Raw genomic sequence first — 14,965 nt, 5'->3', positions numbered from 1 at the left:
GGGAAAAAAACCCTGAGCATTCCTCCCCTCCAAAAACAGCATCTTCCTATTGCAATTCTTCCCCCAAAGAGGAAAAAAAATGGATCATTTTCCCAAACCCAGGCTTTTTTGCATGCTCGGGAAAATCCCCCTTTGGATGAGGATGCTGAAGCTTAGCCCAGCGATTTTGCTTTTTAGCATGCTCTGTTTTTGGGCTAAATTAACCCCCAAGGGCCATTCCCRGCGGAACTGCGGGCGCACGCCGGACGATCCCGGCCCCACCGTCATTCCGGGCGTAGGCGGCCACGGTGCCGTCCTGCAGGCCGGCGAAGAGGTAGTCGGGGCCGTGCTTGAGGCAGAGCACGGGCTGCGCGCCGGGGCTGCGGCGGCTCAGCAGGCGCTGCGTGCCCGCGTCCACGCTGCCGTACGCCACRATGCTGCCCGGCAAAACAGCACACCACACAGAAACATACCTTAAATGCCGATCCTTAAACCGCCATCAACACACATCTTTAAATCGCCATCAATATATCTCTCTAAATCACCGTCAATATATATATATTTCAATTTTTTAGAATTTTTTTTATATGTCTAATAGGACAAATGCGCGCCGCGCACGCCCGCTTCCCACGGGAACCATAAATAAACACACCATAAACAAACACACCGTAAATATACATGTTGAAATCGCCATAAATATATGTATATATTTCAATTTTTAAAGTCTTTTTATACATATAGTGGGAAAAATGCGCGGCGTGCATGCCCGGTTCCCACGGGAAGGCGGTGAGGAGGAGGAGGAGGGGGGCGCGAAGGCTCACCTGCCGTCCCGCAAGCCCAGGTAGATGGCCGGGCCGGCSGGCTGCTCGCGGGGGCCGGCGGCTTCGGGGATGTACTCCATGCAGAGCACCGGCGAGGGCAACGGGAAGAACTTGACGGTGCGGGGCGCCGCGCGGTTCAGTGAGAAGATCTCCACGTGGCCACCGGCGCCCTCCTGGCCCCCGCCGACCTGAGCCGGGCAAAAAGAGGGGGAAAAGTGAGGATTTGGGGGGTTTTTGGGTGTTTTTCCCCTCTGCGTGCCCGGTCGCGGCCCCGCTCACCCAGAGGTAGCCGTGCGGCAGCGAGGTGCTCACGGCGGAGAAGCCCAGCAGCGAGGACTGCACGGGCGCGTGCACGGCGGCGGCGAGCTGCGGGGAGCGCGGCCACGTCAGCCCGGCACCCCCGGAACGGGCCTGTTCTCCAGGGTTTCATCCCCAAAAGGCCTGCTTTGTCGCCTCCTTCCTGCCCCAAAGCACCCGCTCCATCCCCTCCCAAAGCACCCACTCCATCCCCTCCTTCCTGCACCCAAAAACACCCGCTCCATCCCCTCCTTCCTGCACCCAAAGCACCCGCTCCTTCCGCTCCTTCCCACCCCAAAAACACCCGCTCCATCCCCTCCTAAAGCACCTGCTCCATCCCCTCCTTCCCACCCCAAAACACCCGCTCCATCCCCTCCTTCCCACCCCAAAGCACCCGCTCCATCCCCTCCTTCCTGCCCCCAAAGCACCCGCTCCATCCTACCCCAAAAATACCCGCTCCATCCCCTCCTTCCCGCCCCCAAAGCCCCCGCTCCATCCCCTCCGTGCCAGGAGGTGCCGGGATTTGTGTCACCTGCAGGTCGAGGGCCTTGCAGGAGAAGGCGGGCACGTGGCAGGACAGGATGGGGCACCAGAAGGGCGCTTTGCTCTTCTTGTCCTCCTCGGGACAGAGCCAGCCGGGCTGGTTCTCCTCCCCTGCGGGAAGAGGCAGCGGCTGGAGGGGCTTTGCAAGGGGAAAACACCCAGCGGGGCGGGAAAAACACCCGGGTGCGGTGGGTATCCGTGTTTCGGAATGGGGACAGCATGGGAATGGGAGTTCCTGGGAGCACCTATAAATATATAAAGGCATGTGCATATATATATAGCCATACACATACGGATAGATATCTATGTATACACATATTTATATATGCAGGCAAAGGAGCTGTAACACGTTCCTCTGCATCAGAGGAACACAACCACAGTTATGTTTCCAAACTCCTGCAGCTCTGGACATTTAAAAAAGAAATTAAAGGTCACTCACCAGGCTTCCAATAGGAAAAAAATCCCCAAAAATGCCCAGGGAGGAGGGGAGCCCCATGTTCCAATATGATTTCTATCGATTCTTCTTTTTTTTTTAAAAAACATTCATATGTATATATATATATGAATGTAAAAAAAAGGGATGAGGATGAGGAGGGAGCATGAAGGAGAAGGCCGGGCAAGGCGGGTGCAGCCAGGGAGCACCGGCGCCGCTCGCGACACGCGGGTCACTCGGCGCCGTTACTCACGCAGCCCGATCTTGGCCAAGTGCAGCCGGTTGACCCAGGCGATCTTGCTCAGCGGGTTGGGCGTGATGAAGACCACCATGAAGCTGATGGGCCGGCCGGACCTGGGGCAGGGCGAAGGCACCTRGGTCACCCGACGGAGACAGGGAGGTCGGGAGGCGGATGGGGTTGAACCGGCCGCCCACTCACTTGTCCGGCTTGCCAGGGAGCAGGAGGCGGAGGCGGCACTTGTTGGCCGAGTGGATCTCCTCCTCCTTCACCCTCATCATCCTCTGCAGTGCCAAGCACCAGTCCTGCGCCACCGTCATGTTCAGGTTCTGGGAAAGGAGGAACAGCCCCCCCAGGATCAACCCAGTGCAGAGGTGCTGGCACCTGGAGGGCTCCCGTGGGTTGTGGGAGCTGCTGGAACCAACCATCACCAACTCACCAGGGCGGCCACCTTAGGGTGGAGGAGCCAGGGCTTCCATAGTCCCCGTTTGCAGGTTGCAATTAAAAAAAAAAAAAGGGGGGGGGAAAAAAAAGAGGGGAAATCAGCTAGGCTGGCACCTACCTGGTAGGTGCCGTGGAGTGTGCTGATGAGCAAGGTGATCTGCTCCACCACTGCCAGGTCCTTCTGCAAGTCCTGCAGCTCCTGGAAGAGCCGTGGCGGCCCCAGGTAGACCTTATCTTGGAAGGAAAGCGAGCGGTGGGAGGARGCAGGAAGCTCCATGYGCCGGGAGGGATGAAGGGCACGAYGCGAGGAGCCCGCGGCACGGGAACRGCCGGTGGCCAACTCACTGTGCGAGGCCTGGCTGGCAGCTGGGTGCTTCCTGGCGTTGTGGCCACCGTGGCCGCCCGCGTGGTCCTTGTCGTGGCCGCCGCCGCTCTCCTGGCCCACCTCTACCACCTGCACCTGGGGCAGTGCCGTGCTCCACTTCACCACATACTTGGGGCCCAGCGGCACCAGGCTGCTGATCTCCAGCTGCCCCCTGCCAAGGGAGAAGACACGGGCGAAAAACGGAAAATAAGTACAATAAAAGGAAACAATTCTTTAAAAATCAGCAAAATAACCCGGGCAATGCCCCCATGCAGCACCCCCAGCCAAGCGAGCAGCCCCTCCGGATTAGTTTTGATTGTGCTGTTGGATTGCAAGCTTCTGGGCGGCCAAAAAAACAAGCAAAAATGCAATAAATGGGAGCATGTCACACTCGAGTCCTACCTGGAGTTCACAGGCCTAGAACGAGAAGGGGGGAAAAAAGGTTTCATGAGGATTTGCACTGCTTTGCAAAGAGCTGTTTTGCAGCACACGAGAGGAGAGGAGATCCCGGCGCTGTTTCTAGAGTCCTCCTCCACCCAACCCCATTGCGCCGGCTCCTCCTGGACCTGAAGCATGGAGCGGGTTGGCCAAGGCAAGGTAAAATGGGAGGAATGGCCCCAAAATGGCTGCTTGAATGCCAATCGGGGTAGCTGCTTTGAAATGCCAGCCATTAGATATCTGCTGGGACATCAGGAGGTGTCCGAAGCCACCTGTGAAACCCCTGGGAGTCCCATCAGTGAGGAAGATGCCCCAAACAACGAATGCTTCATGTCAAGGCYGGTGTTTGTCATCCGGGGGTCTCAAGGCACTCCAACCTACTTGAAGTTGATGTTGGCGCAGACCAGCATGTCGTTGAGCAGGAAGACCTTGCGTTCCTTGGAYTTGAGCAGCTGCCCCCGGTCCCCGTAGACCGTCTCAGTCAAGGTCTCGCAGAGCAGGAGCTGCCGCTGGCCCGAGCTCAGCAGCTGCGGACACGACGGCGCCGGCAGCAAAGAGGCAACATCAGTTCCTGAAGCTGGGGGCTGAAACCCTCCCCAAACCATCCCGTGGCCACTAGGCTCCAGCTTTCCCTTGGGAGCAGGAGGAGGGTTTCTCCCGGGCCAGGTTCTGCCCACCTTGTTGAGGCCGCTGCGATCGCTGAGGCTCTTGCTCAGCTGCTGGATTTCAGCAACCTGGTCGGCCAARCGCTTCTGCTCATTGAGCTTCTCAGCCAACGTCTCCAGCTCAGTGAGGGCCAGCTGCAGGGAGAGCCGATCTGCGTGGCCCTTGGGGGTGTTTTTCAGCATGTCCTGGACAGGAAAACGTTGGGATGAAGAAGCAGGGACAAGGATGAAGGCCGTTGACCTCAAATGGGAGAGATCTTCTCCTGTGGCACTCAACTTGGCCGTACCTGCAGCAGCAGGATGAACTGCGGGAACCGCTGGATGGGCTTCACCATCAGCCCGTAGAGCGTGACCCGGTCAGCGCTGGCCATCTGCCGCTTCTGCCAGGAGAGGAGGAGGCACCCATGGTTGTCCAACCCTGAGGAGCTCTAGCCCCCAGCAGCACCCTGGGGGCTTCCTGATCCACCCAGGGACCTGGTGATGAGGATGGACAAGATGGCCTCCATACCACCTTCATCCCTCCTGCCTCTTCCTTACCCACCCAATGCCCTGATGATGACAATTTAAGGATGAGAGGGCGTCCACACACCACCTTCATCCTGATGGACAAGGTAGCCTCATACTACCTTCATCCCTCCCTCCTCTTCCCCGCCATCCAGGGCCATGATGATGATGACTGATGAGATGGCATCCACATCACCTTCCCCCTTCCACCAGGTCCTGCCAACCCTCCCACCACCACCCAGAAGGCAGACAGAGCCCGGAAAAGCCATGCCAATCCCAAACAGAGGAGACGCGCGAGCACCCACCTTGAGGAACTCCAGGAAGGCAGGCTTGGTGAGACAGGCCTTCTTGATGAGGGACATGGCCGCAGTGAAGTTGTTGACGTAATCGCTGTACACGTCCAGCACCATTGACTTGGAGAACTGGGGGCATCAAAAGGGGGGCAGTTAGAGCCACCTCGGGGAGACAGCAGAGGTGGGCACTGGTTTTGGAGGTTTCTCCTCTGGATTTCCAGGCTGCTTGCCCATGGGCTGCTCTTGCAACACAAACACGCGCAGCAGCTCCCCAAAGGCCAAGATCTGGTCCAGCTACTGGTCCACCCACAGCACCAGGGTGGAGAGAGGACACGTGCATGAGGYTCATGCAGTTTTGGAGGTAGTCATGGGACCTTGGTAGGATGGAAGATCCCGAAAACACCTGCCCACTGTGTCTTCCTACCGAGGCCACAAAGAGGTCCCCGATCTTCTCGGTGGCGTCCCACTCAGCCACACGGGAGGCCAGGGCGATCTGGAACATGGAGTGGCACTGCAGGATCTCCTTGAGCCGGAAGAACACCAGCTGGCACTTCCTCGCGCTCAGCACCTTGGGCTCCATCTCCAGCAAGGGGTTCCTGTAATCCTGCGGGACAGGCGGTGCCATCAGCCTTGGCCAACCCTATCTCCCMGCACCAAAAAATTGTCTTCATGCCCCCCACCAAGGAAAAGGGGCACGGAGGGCAGGCTGTACCTGCAGGATGCGCTTCAAGGAGTCCACGTAGCTCCTCTCGCTCTGCACGATGGAGCCCAGGATGTGCCGCCGCACCACCTGCAAGGGCACGTGGGCGCTGCGGGAACCCCACGCGGCCGGCCCCGCGCCCGGGAAGGGGAAGCGGGAAGGAGGGGGAAAGGAATTGCGCAATTCCCGCAAAGGGGAAGCGCCGCGCGGTGCCCGGCCGCCCATCGCGCGGACCTGCTGGGCGCTCAGCCCCGCGGGCATGGGGCTCAGCTCCGGCGGCGGGTGCTTCATGTCGGAAACGGTCACCTCCAGGAAGCCCGTGTCCTCCTCCTCCGAGTCACCTGCCGAGCGGACCCCCCCGCCAAGAACGAGCAAATAAATCCCACCGATATTAGCCTTTTTTTTTGCAGCAAAACCCCAGCGGGGAGCCCGGGGAGGCGCCGCCGCCGCCCGGCGCCGGCTGCTTTTCCGAGCTGACACCGGACACCGGCTGCATGAGTCAGCCCTGGGAATGGAGCGCTCGCGCCGGTGGCGGGGGGGACTCGAGGCCACCCGAGCCCCCAATACCCTCCGGCTCCCCCAAACAGCCCCCGGCACCAGCAGGAAAGACAGAGCAAAGCCACGAGCAGCGGGGAAAAAGCAGGGGRAAAAAAAGGATAATTAAAAAAAATATCCAAGTGGGGAGAGAGGGGGAGCGCGGCTGCCCTTACCCGAGGCCGAAGCAGCGGAGGAGGAGGAGGGCGAGCGGGCCAGGGCACCGTGGGCGTCCGCCCGTCTCCTCCACATGCCGCATGGGGCTAGAGCCGCTTCCCCTTTCGCCCCGGGGCCGCTGCCATGCGGGCGGGCGCGGGGCGGGCGCCGGGCGCGGGGCGGGCGCCGAGGCGGCTGCGGCCCCCTGACCTTTCTGCTTCCCCTAATTTTGGAAAAGGGAGGATCGGCCGGGCCGGCCTCGGCAGGGGAGGGACGGGCAACGTCAGCCCGGGCACGGGCGGAGCGGGCACGCGGGCAGCAGCGCGCTTGCTCGGGACGGGGAGAAAAAGATATCAATTAAAAAAAAAATGCTAGCATGAAAGTTAAAAGGAATATGGAAATACGGATCTTTACAGATGCACGAATTATTTGGGGGGRAAAAAAAAGGAAAAAGCAGCCTTGCTTTCGCTGGTGGAGGCAGATGGGGCGTTTGCCCCAGGCGCTCTCTTGCCCTCACCTGGCACCTCTTTCCGCTGCAGGAAGGTCACCTTCCTCATGACGGCGATCTTGGTCTTCTCCAGCCCGTCCTTGGTGCCGCTCTTGGCGGCCTTCATCAGCTGAGTCATCTGCCGAGAGTGGGGAGAGCGGCTGGAGGCGCCCGCGGGCGTTTTGCTCGCCGAGAGCGCTCGCTAGGGTCCTGTTTTTGGGGGGCATTTGCRATTCCCAGCTCTGGCTCCCCAGCGGGGACCAGACCCCTCCGGYAGCACCAGGACGCGGAGCGGGCGAGGAAGAGGCCGGGCACGAGCGGGYAGCAAGAAGTGAGCGGGGAGGCGAGGAAAGAGCGAGAAGCCRGCGCTGGGCACGCTTAGTCCCCCAGCAACAACATATAATAAAAGGGGGRAAAAAAAACACCCCAAAAGAGCCCTAAAGTGGCTCGCGAGCGGCCACGCGTGCTCCTATAGCCCCTTCCTCCTCCAGACAGCGATCCCGCCGGGAGCGCGTCCCCCGCGCCCGGCCGGGATGGGGATGGGGAAGGGCGGCGCGCGGAGGGCTCCGCAGGTACCTTCCAGTCGTACTTGTGCTTCAGCTCCTGCATGTCTCTCCCCCCAACTCTTAGTGCCAGGATGTCCCGCTTAGTCCTGGCGTATCTCTCCTTTAGCCTATGGAGGTCTGGAGAAAGCTGGGCCCCCAAAGCAAAGCAGAAGCGGCAGCACGGAGGAGAGGGCAGAGAAGAGAGAGGCGGCAGGTTAAGCAGCCCAAAAGCACCGGGAAGAGAAACCCCATCSGAAGGCGGCGACGGGATACGGGGGAAAGGAGCGTGGGGAAGCAGCAGCGCCCTCGCTCGCGCACGACCTCCGTGTTAAACACACCAGGAGCGGAAAAAGCAACGCGGCATCCGCGCCGCGCCACGGGAAGGGGCTGCAAAGCGCTGGTCTTTTCTCCCCGCCGCGGGAATGTCACCGTTACCTTGGGCTGGAAGGAGGCCCGGTGCTTGACGGGCTCGGCCTCCGGCTTGGCCTCCTCGCCCGAGTCCTCGCTGTAGCTCTCGAACTCGCTGGAGCTCCAGCCCAGCTCCTCGGCCTCGCGCCGCCCCTCGTCTCCCYGCTGCACGTCCTCATAGAGGAGGCTGCGCTCGGGCCCTGCCGGGGYGGCCCGCAGGTCTCAGCAGCAGCTCCAGGGGGGCACGGCACACGGAGCGGGGGGAWTTTCCCCTGGGAATTTGGTTTCTGGGGGCATTTTCTGCCAGGAAACCGCRTTACTGGCTAGGGGGATTTTCCTTCCCTACCCCTTGCGTTTATTGGCAGGTGCCCTGCAAGCTGCACTTGGGAGTATCCTGCTCCATGAGGATGCATCCTCTTCCCAAGGAAGGGATGGAAGGAAAACATAAAYGCAGCCAGCTGGGGCTGTAACCCAGCTCAGCCATCAAGAAAGCACCGAAAACAAAGCTCCTCTGCATCCCGGGAGTCGCATTTAACCCCACGTTGGGGGACACGGCTGTGTCGGCGCCCTTGGGAGCCGCAGCTGCGCAGGGCCTCTGGCATTCCCAATTCCCGGCCCACCTGGAGCAGGAGCTGCCGCCGGGATACAGCCGCCCAGCCGCTGACTGCGGATTATTTGATCCGGCTCTGGTGGGAGCTTCCAGACAGGCCGGAGCTCAGCTCGGAGCAGGGATTTAAGGGGGAGGCGGGAAGCAGAGGTGGGGCTGGAGAGAGAGCCCTTTGGGGATTTATAAGGCCCCAGGAATTGGGGAAAGGAGGTTTCAGAAGCTTTTGATTACCCCCTCACCACGTGCCTCAGTTTCCCCATCCATAAAGCGACGTCRGTCCCTACCGTCCTGCTCAGCCTCGAGGTTCTCGCAGGGGACGTCGTCGTAGATCACGTCCTCCTCCACGGCGGGGAACTCGAAGCGCTCACCTGCCGAGTCAGGAGGGCAAAATGAGCGGAACTCCCTGCTCCGGCCCCAAAACGGGGCTGGCAGGCAGGGATTTGCACGGAAAGCTCCCAAATCCCACRCCGAGCCCCGCGGGGATGGATCGTCCCCCGGGGTGGCCCACCTGGGTGGCAGCTCTCACTCTCGCAGCCRGAGCCGGCCTCGCCGTTGTTCACCACCGGGAAGAGCCTGACGGAAGGAGGGATGAGCTACATTTGCATTCCTTTGTGTCCAGAAAGGGTTTTTTTTTCGGCCTTCCTGGCTGCAGGTGGATGTTGGGGTTCAGAGTCCCCATCCTGAGGTTGGGATCCCTAATCGGGAGGTCATGGTCCCTACCCTGGTGTCCAGAGTCCCTATCCTGGAGTYTGGGATCCCTATTCTGGGGCTGGGGTCCCTACATTTGGGTCGGGGCCCTGGGGTTGGGGTCCCTGCCCTGGGGTTGGAGCCCATGCCTTGAGGTTCAGGGTGCCTCTGTGGGGGTCGGCACCCTACACAGGAGTCAAAGTCCCCATTTTAGGTTCAGGATCCCTAAATCCATCCTGGTCCAGGACCCTCCGCTATGGTTGGGGTCCCTATCTTGGACTTCAGGGTCTGTACCCTTGGGTTCAGGGTGCCTGGCTGGGTCCCCATCCTCGGGCTGGGGTCCCCAACCTGGGATCAGTGCTGGGGCGCCGGCCAGCCCTGCCTTATCCCATGGGGCRACTTCTCCCTTTGCTGGTGGGTTCCCCTTCGGGAAAGGGTCCAGAGCACCGTGGGATGGATCCGGTGCTGCCCAAGGATGTGCCAGAGACCCCGAAACGGAGGAAAGATCCCCGCGGGCGCCTTGCTTACTCGGCCTGGGGCTGCGTCGCGGCGGCTGCGGAGACACAAGCAGGGAGGAAGGCGGTGGGTGCCGGGACTCCGGCATTATCCCAGGACACGGGTACGGGAAGGGCTGCCGGCACCTTACCGGCATCGGGGCACCGGTGCAACGGAGGCGCCTGCAGCCCCGCGGCGCCACCGGCCTCTGCCTCCTCCTCCTCTTCCTCCTCCTCCTTGCCGGCCTCTGAGGCGAAGGCTTCGCCGGGCTCCTCCTCGGCGTCCGTGGGGCTGCCGGCACCTAGTGCAGGGCCCGGCGGCCGGCGGGACGAAGCCATGGCACCGGCGAGGGGCGGGCACCGCCGGGACCCCTGCCCACCGCTCTGCTGTGGGGCCGGGGGGGGAAAGGCTGTGAGAAGGGGGGGATCTGGCCCCTAATGCACCCAACCCTGCACGGAGGGGCCGGCAGGGCCGCTTGGCCCCGTGGCACGGCCGCTTCACCCCACTGCACAGCCAATTTGCCCCGTGCACCATTGGTTTGCTCCAATACATGGGCAATTSCCCCCGTGCAAGGCCAATTGCCCCTGTGCATGGGCAGCTCCCCCCATTGCACAGCCAGTTCAYCCCATACATACCCAGTTGGCCTGTGAATGGCCAGTATACCCCACTGCAAGGCTAATTCCCCCCACATATATCCAATCCCCCCATGCATGGCTGGTTTGCCCCACTGCATGGCCAGTTCATCCCAGGCACGGCTGATTTGCAAGGTTACATGGCCAATGCACCCTGTGAACAACCAGTTTGCCCCATACACAACCAGTTCACCCTGTGCAAGGCCAGTTCACCTGGTTACGTGGCCAACTTGCCCAGAGCACGGCCAGTTCCCCTTGCAAACTGCCAGTTTAGCCTGTGCACAACCAATTCTCCCCCTGCACAACAGATTCACCCTGTTGCACAGCCAGTTTGCCCCACGCACAACCGATTCACCCCGTGCATGGCCAGTTTGCCCTGGTGCATGGCCAGTTTGCCCTGTGTGTGGCCAATTCACTTCTCGCACGACCAATTCATCCTGCACACAACCAATGCACCCTATACATGGCCAAACTGCCCTGTTGCATGGCCAGCTTGCCCCATGCACAACCAGTTTGCCCTGTGCACGGCCCATTTGCCCTGCAGCACGGCCAACTCGCCCCACGCATGGCCAACTCGCCCTGAGCACAGCCAATTTGCCTCGTGCACAACAAATTCACCCTATGCATGGTCAATTTGCCCCCTGGACGGCCAATTTGCCCCCTGGACAACCAATTTGCCCTGTGTACGGCCAATTCACTCTGTGTGCAGCCGATTTGCCCTGGTGCCCTCCAGCTTTCCCCTTGCATGGCCAACTTGCCCTGTGCATGGCCATTCCTCCTCAAGCACAACCAAATCATCCTGTGCTGGGCCAATTCACCCTGTGCGGGGCCAATTTGCCCCGTACATGGCTAATTCACCCTGCTGCACGGCCAATTCAGCCCTTGCACGGCCAGTGCACAAACAGCTCGCCCTGTACGTGGCCCTTTTGCCCTGCTACGTGTCCAGCTCGCCCCGTGCACGGCCRATTTGCAAGGTTGCACGGCTGATCCATGGTGCTTTGGCCCCGTGGCTCAACCCAAACCTGTCTCTGCTCTTGCTCGCTATCCACATATCCTCTTAAGCCCCAGCCTTGCAAGCGTGCCGTGTCACCGGCAGCGGGCAGAGCCGGGCCAGGCGGAGGGAGGAGGAAGAAGGAATGAGGAAGGCCAGGCAAGAGCAGGCGGAGAAATCATTAACTTCCCCCAAATGCCACGGCCGATTGGATCCCTGCCTGGCTTGGCGGAGAGAGGAGGAAAAACCCTGCGAAATGTCCCCACGCCGGCTGCAAACATCCCGTGCTCACGGGCTGCAGATGCAATTTTGTAAAAATTTTGCAAAAAATAAACCGATTTTGCAAAATGTGTTGCAATAATCATTGAAAAAAAAAAAACCCCACAAAACAAAACAAACAAAAACGCCCCAAAAGCACTTTGTGAAACACTTGTGCCCCGAGCAGGGAAAAGTKGGCTTCTTTCCCGCTGCCCCAAGCACCCCGTCCTGCTCCAAGAGYGCATCCGGACACCAGCGTGCCCAGCTGCTCCCAGCCCGCTGTCTGCGCCGAGGGATGCCGGCCGATTTCCCCGGGAAGTCACGGATGCTTTTCCCTCCTCACATCCCTTTTCCAGGCATCCCGTGACACTGGAAGTGCTTGGCTGGTACCTCACCTGATCTCCTTGCACCTGCCCCCCCGCTCCAAAAAAAAAACCCCAAAAGCCTGGAAAACAGCCCCGAAACGTTACCTGCACCCCAGCGAGAAGCAACGTCCCAAACCAGACTTGTTTTACATAAGTTTTATCCCCTCCCAGCTCCTCGGCAGCTTCCCGACCTGCCCAGTTCAGGCTCCTCGGCCGGTTCCACCGCTCCCCACCCCGGAAAAACGCCCATAAAGTGCCCGTTTGCTGGGTGTGGGCACAAACCCGGCCTCAATCCTGCATCGCCCAAGCAGCTCCTTGCAGCTCCCTAAAATGAGTCTTTCAGGCCCGTTTCGGCCTCTTAAATATATATATATATACATTATATATATATATATTTTTTTTCCAGCAGTGACACTGCCCACACCATCCCCAATTTGCAAATCTGGCCCCTTTAGGATGGTCAAAATGGGTGAAATTTTTGCAAAACGGAGAGGTTGAGGCTCTGTTTGGGGACAGATTTACAAGCTGCCCTCTCCGGCTTTGGCCTTGCTTTTCTCCCCGTGAATCCGCATTTCTCGGCGGCTTTTCCCGCGCCAGTTGGGCAGCGAAAACAAAAGATCCCAGCGCTCAAACCGCTGTTTTGTTTTGTTTTGTTTCCCTCTCTTTTGCTGCCTTTTCAACGGTGCTGCTCAACCGGAAAAAAAAAAGAAAAAATATCTCGGCTTTTTCATGCTATGAGACAACCCAAACTGGGGAGAAAAAGAGGGAAAATGGGGGGGAAAAAAAGAATAAAATAATCAGATTTATGTTGCTTAAAAGCCGTCTTGCCGCTTGCTGGCGCGTCGCCTTCTCCAGGCGCTTCTGCATCTGGGGAGGCCGCTGGGGTCGAGCAGAAACAGGGAAAACTCATGGGAAAACAGGGCGAGCAGGAAGGCTCCCGCACGGCACAAAGCAGCCTCACCCCGGCGTGGGGGGGTGCCCAAAAATACAAGGAAAGCTGAATTCTCCCCACTGTAGGTGTAATGGGAAAGGGATTTAAAAGAGCCCTGCTCTCCCAGCTCGGCATCGTGCGCTGAAATCCTGGTGTGGGAAGAGCCCGGCCGCGGCTCCCGGAATAACCAGGGCCGGGAAGGGCCCCGGGAGCTGCTAAAAATGGCCCCGGGGTGGGATTGGGAGCAGGTGGTTGAGCCCAGGGCAAAGAACGGAGGCGATCGGTGCGTTTAAATCCCCCCCTCGCCCTTCTCTGAATGGCAAAGACACGGGAAACAAATAATAATAATAAAAAAAAAACCCACAAAAAAAAATACACACAAAGCCCCCCAGAATGTGGCTGGAATCAGGGCCTATGGATGTAAACTGGGAGCAAAAGTAGATGGAAATAAATAGGTATAAATAGATATAGAAACAAAGAGGTATAACTGACATAGCTAGACGATATAGAGGTGATACAGAGATAATATAGGGATAGATAATACAGATACATGATAAAGATGGGCCACAGAGATGATATAGATGATATAAAGCGAGATAAGGAGAAATATAGAGGATAGAGATACATAGAGATACAGAGGTATAGATATAGAGGATACAGAGTTGTAGATAGAGAAAAATAGATGGAGATACAAAGATATAAATATACCTAAATAGATATATAGAGAGAAAGATATAAAAAGAGATAAATAGAAACAGGTACATGTAAAGAAATAGGGATATAGATGCAGGTATAGATGATACAGAGATACAGATATACATAGATAAGTGATACAGACATAGAGATACAAAGATAAAAAGATAGCTCTCTATATAGAAGGAGATATATATAGGAATAGATATATAAAAGAGATATAGATATAGTCGTGGAATAGATACATAAAAGAGATATAGATACAGTTGCAGATATAGATGATATGGATATAAATAAGGCGGAGGCAGAGATGATATAGGTGAGACAGAGGCAGATGGGGGGGTGAAAGAACTGGTATGGATATGGATACGGGTATGGATATGGATACGGGTATGGATATGGATACGGGTATGGATATGGATGCATATGGCTGGATGCAGACGGCCCCGCGCAGCCTCCCACCAAGAGGGGCGACTTCCCGGCCCCTTCCCGGGGACCCGGCGCTGACCTGGGCAGGACGCGGGGCCTCCGGCCGCGGCTCCGGCTCCGCATGGGCCCGGGGAGGGGGGGTCGCCGCTGCCCCCCCGGCTCGTCCTCCCGCGGCGCTCTGTCCGTCCGCCCGTCCGTCTGTCCGTCCCTCTGTCCGTCCCAGCCCAGCCCAGCCCCGCCGCCAGCCGGGTAAAAAAAAAAAAAGGATCGCTGGCTAATCCCGCCTCGGGAAGGAAGGACGGACGGACGGAAGGAGGACGGACGGAAGGAAGGAAGGAAGAGAAGAAGGAAGGGGAGGACGCGGCGCGGCGCTCATTTATCCTCCCGCATCCCGCCGGGATGCGCCCTGCAGAGCGGCACCGATCCCCATCCGCGCAGCCCTCGCTCCCTAGGGCAGGACACCTTCTCCTTCGTGGATCTCCCCCATTCCCGTCCCCCAAACAAGGACCCCCCCCCATTTAACCCCCTGTGCACCAGACCTGTCTCTCTGCCCTCTGTTAATCCCTGGCCCTTTCCTCCTCGGGGATCCTGGCCCCCTCCGGCTTGCAGCGGGAGCTTCCCGAATTCCCACRCGAGCAGGACCTTCGGCAGCCCCATCTCCAAGATTTTACATCCCTGTGCTGCACCCCTGCCTCATATCCCCTTGGAAAATCCCACCAGTGTCTCCGTGAAAAGCGCCAGCTCGAACTATGCGGGATCTATGCCCATGATTTCCCTGGTCCTGGGAAAGTGCCTGGGGGCTTTTCCCACTTAAACCCAATTATTCCTTTCTTTATTAATAATATTATTAAAATAAAACAACACCAGGTGAACATCAGCCTCCCAATGTTGTCCTTTGCATGGGGCTCAGTTGGGATTTGCACCATGGTGACCCTGGGAAAGGAGTAATGGGAGGGGGGGAAAAGGGGAAAGAGGGGGAAAAAACAGGAAGAGGGAAAAAAATGGGGAAAAATAAAGAAAAAGAAAAG

General features: G+C 58.5%; 2 protein-coding genes across 2 annotated transcripts in view; one reads left to right on the top strand and one right to left on the bottom strand.

The window, feature by feature from the left end:
• ARHGEF10L (Rho guanine nucleotide exchange factor 10 like) overlaps window positions 1-9,018 on the bottom strand; it is a 12,024-nt gene extending 3,006 nt beyond the window's left edge. The window contains exons 1-20 of the mRNA XM_026053692.1: window positions 8,965-9,018; window positions 8,741-8,824; window positions 7,877-8,049; window positions 7,473-7,589; window positions 6,927-7,035; window positions 5,954-6,060; window positions 5,732-5,809; window positions 5,444-5,623; window positions 5,032-5,148; window positions 4,510-4,602; window positions 4,235-4,408; window positions 3,939-4,084; window positions 3,101-3,291; window positions 2,874-2,989; window positions 2,513-2,640; window positions 2,327-2,427; window positions 1,630-1,751; window positions 1,080-1,166; window positions 801-988; window positions 262-416 (exon numbers count right to left, since the gene is read on the bottom strand). Coding sequence (XP_025909477.1) covers window positions 262-416; window positions 801-988; window positions 1,080-1,166; window positions 1,630-1,751; window positions 2,327-2,427; window positions 2,513-2,640; window positions 2,874-2,989; window positions 3,101-3,291; window positions 3,939-4,084; window positions 4,235-4,408; window positions 4,510-4,602; window positions 5,032-5,148; window positions 5,444-5,623; window positions 5,732-5,809; window positions 5,954-6,060; window positions 6,927-7,035; window positions 7,473-7,505 — 2,125 coding nt within the window. The 5' untranslated portion in view covers window positions 7,506-7,589; window positions 7,877-8,049; window positions 8,741-8,824; window positions 8,965-9,018. The remainder of the gene's footprint in view (window positions 1-261; window positions 417-800; window positions 989-1,079; window positions 1,167-1,629; window positions 1,752-2,326; window positions 2,428-2,512; window positions 2,641-2,873; window positions 2,990-3,100; window positions 3,292-3,938; window positions 4,085-4,234; window positions 4,409-4,509; window positions 4,603-5,031; window positions 5,149-5,443; window positions 5,624-5,731; window positions 5,810-5,953; window positions 6,061-6,926; window positions 7,036-7,472; window positions 7,590-7,876; window positions 8,050-8,740; window positions 8,825-8,964) is intronic.
• A 4,864-nt stretch (window positions 9,019-13,882) lies between these two features.
• RCC2 (regulator of chromosome condensation 2) overlaps window positions 13,883-14,965 on the top strand; it is a 13,101-nt gene continuing 12,018 nt past the window's right edge. The window contains exons 1-2 of the mRNA XM_026053569.1: window positions 13,883-13,916; window positions 14,161-14,186. Coding sequence (XP_025909354.1) covers window positions 13,883-13,916; window positions 14,161-14,186 — 60 coding nt within the window. The remainder of the gene's footprint in view (window positions 13,917-14,160; window positions 14,187-14,965) is intronic.

Source organism: Nothoprocta perdicaria, unplaced genomic scaffold, assembly GCF_003342845.1.
Source record: "Nothoprocta perdicaria isolate Ctin4 unplaced genomic scaffold, notPer1 scaffold_117, whole genome shotgun sequence".
NCBI classification, from domain to species: Eukaryota; Metazoa; Chordata; class Aves; order Tinamiformes; family Tinamidae; genus Nothoprocta; species Nothoprocta perdicaria.
Note: the sequence above shows the minus strand (reverse complement) of the source record. Positions and strands in the feature narration are given on the sequence as shown.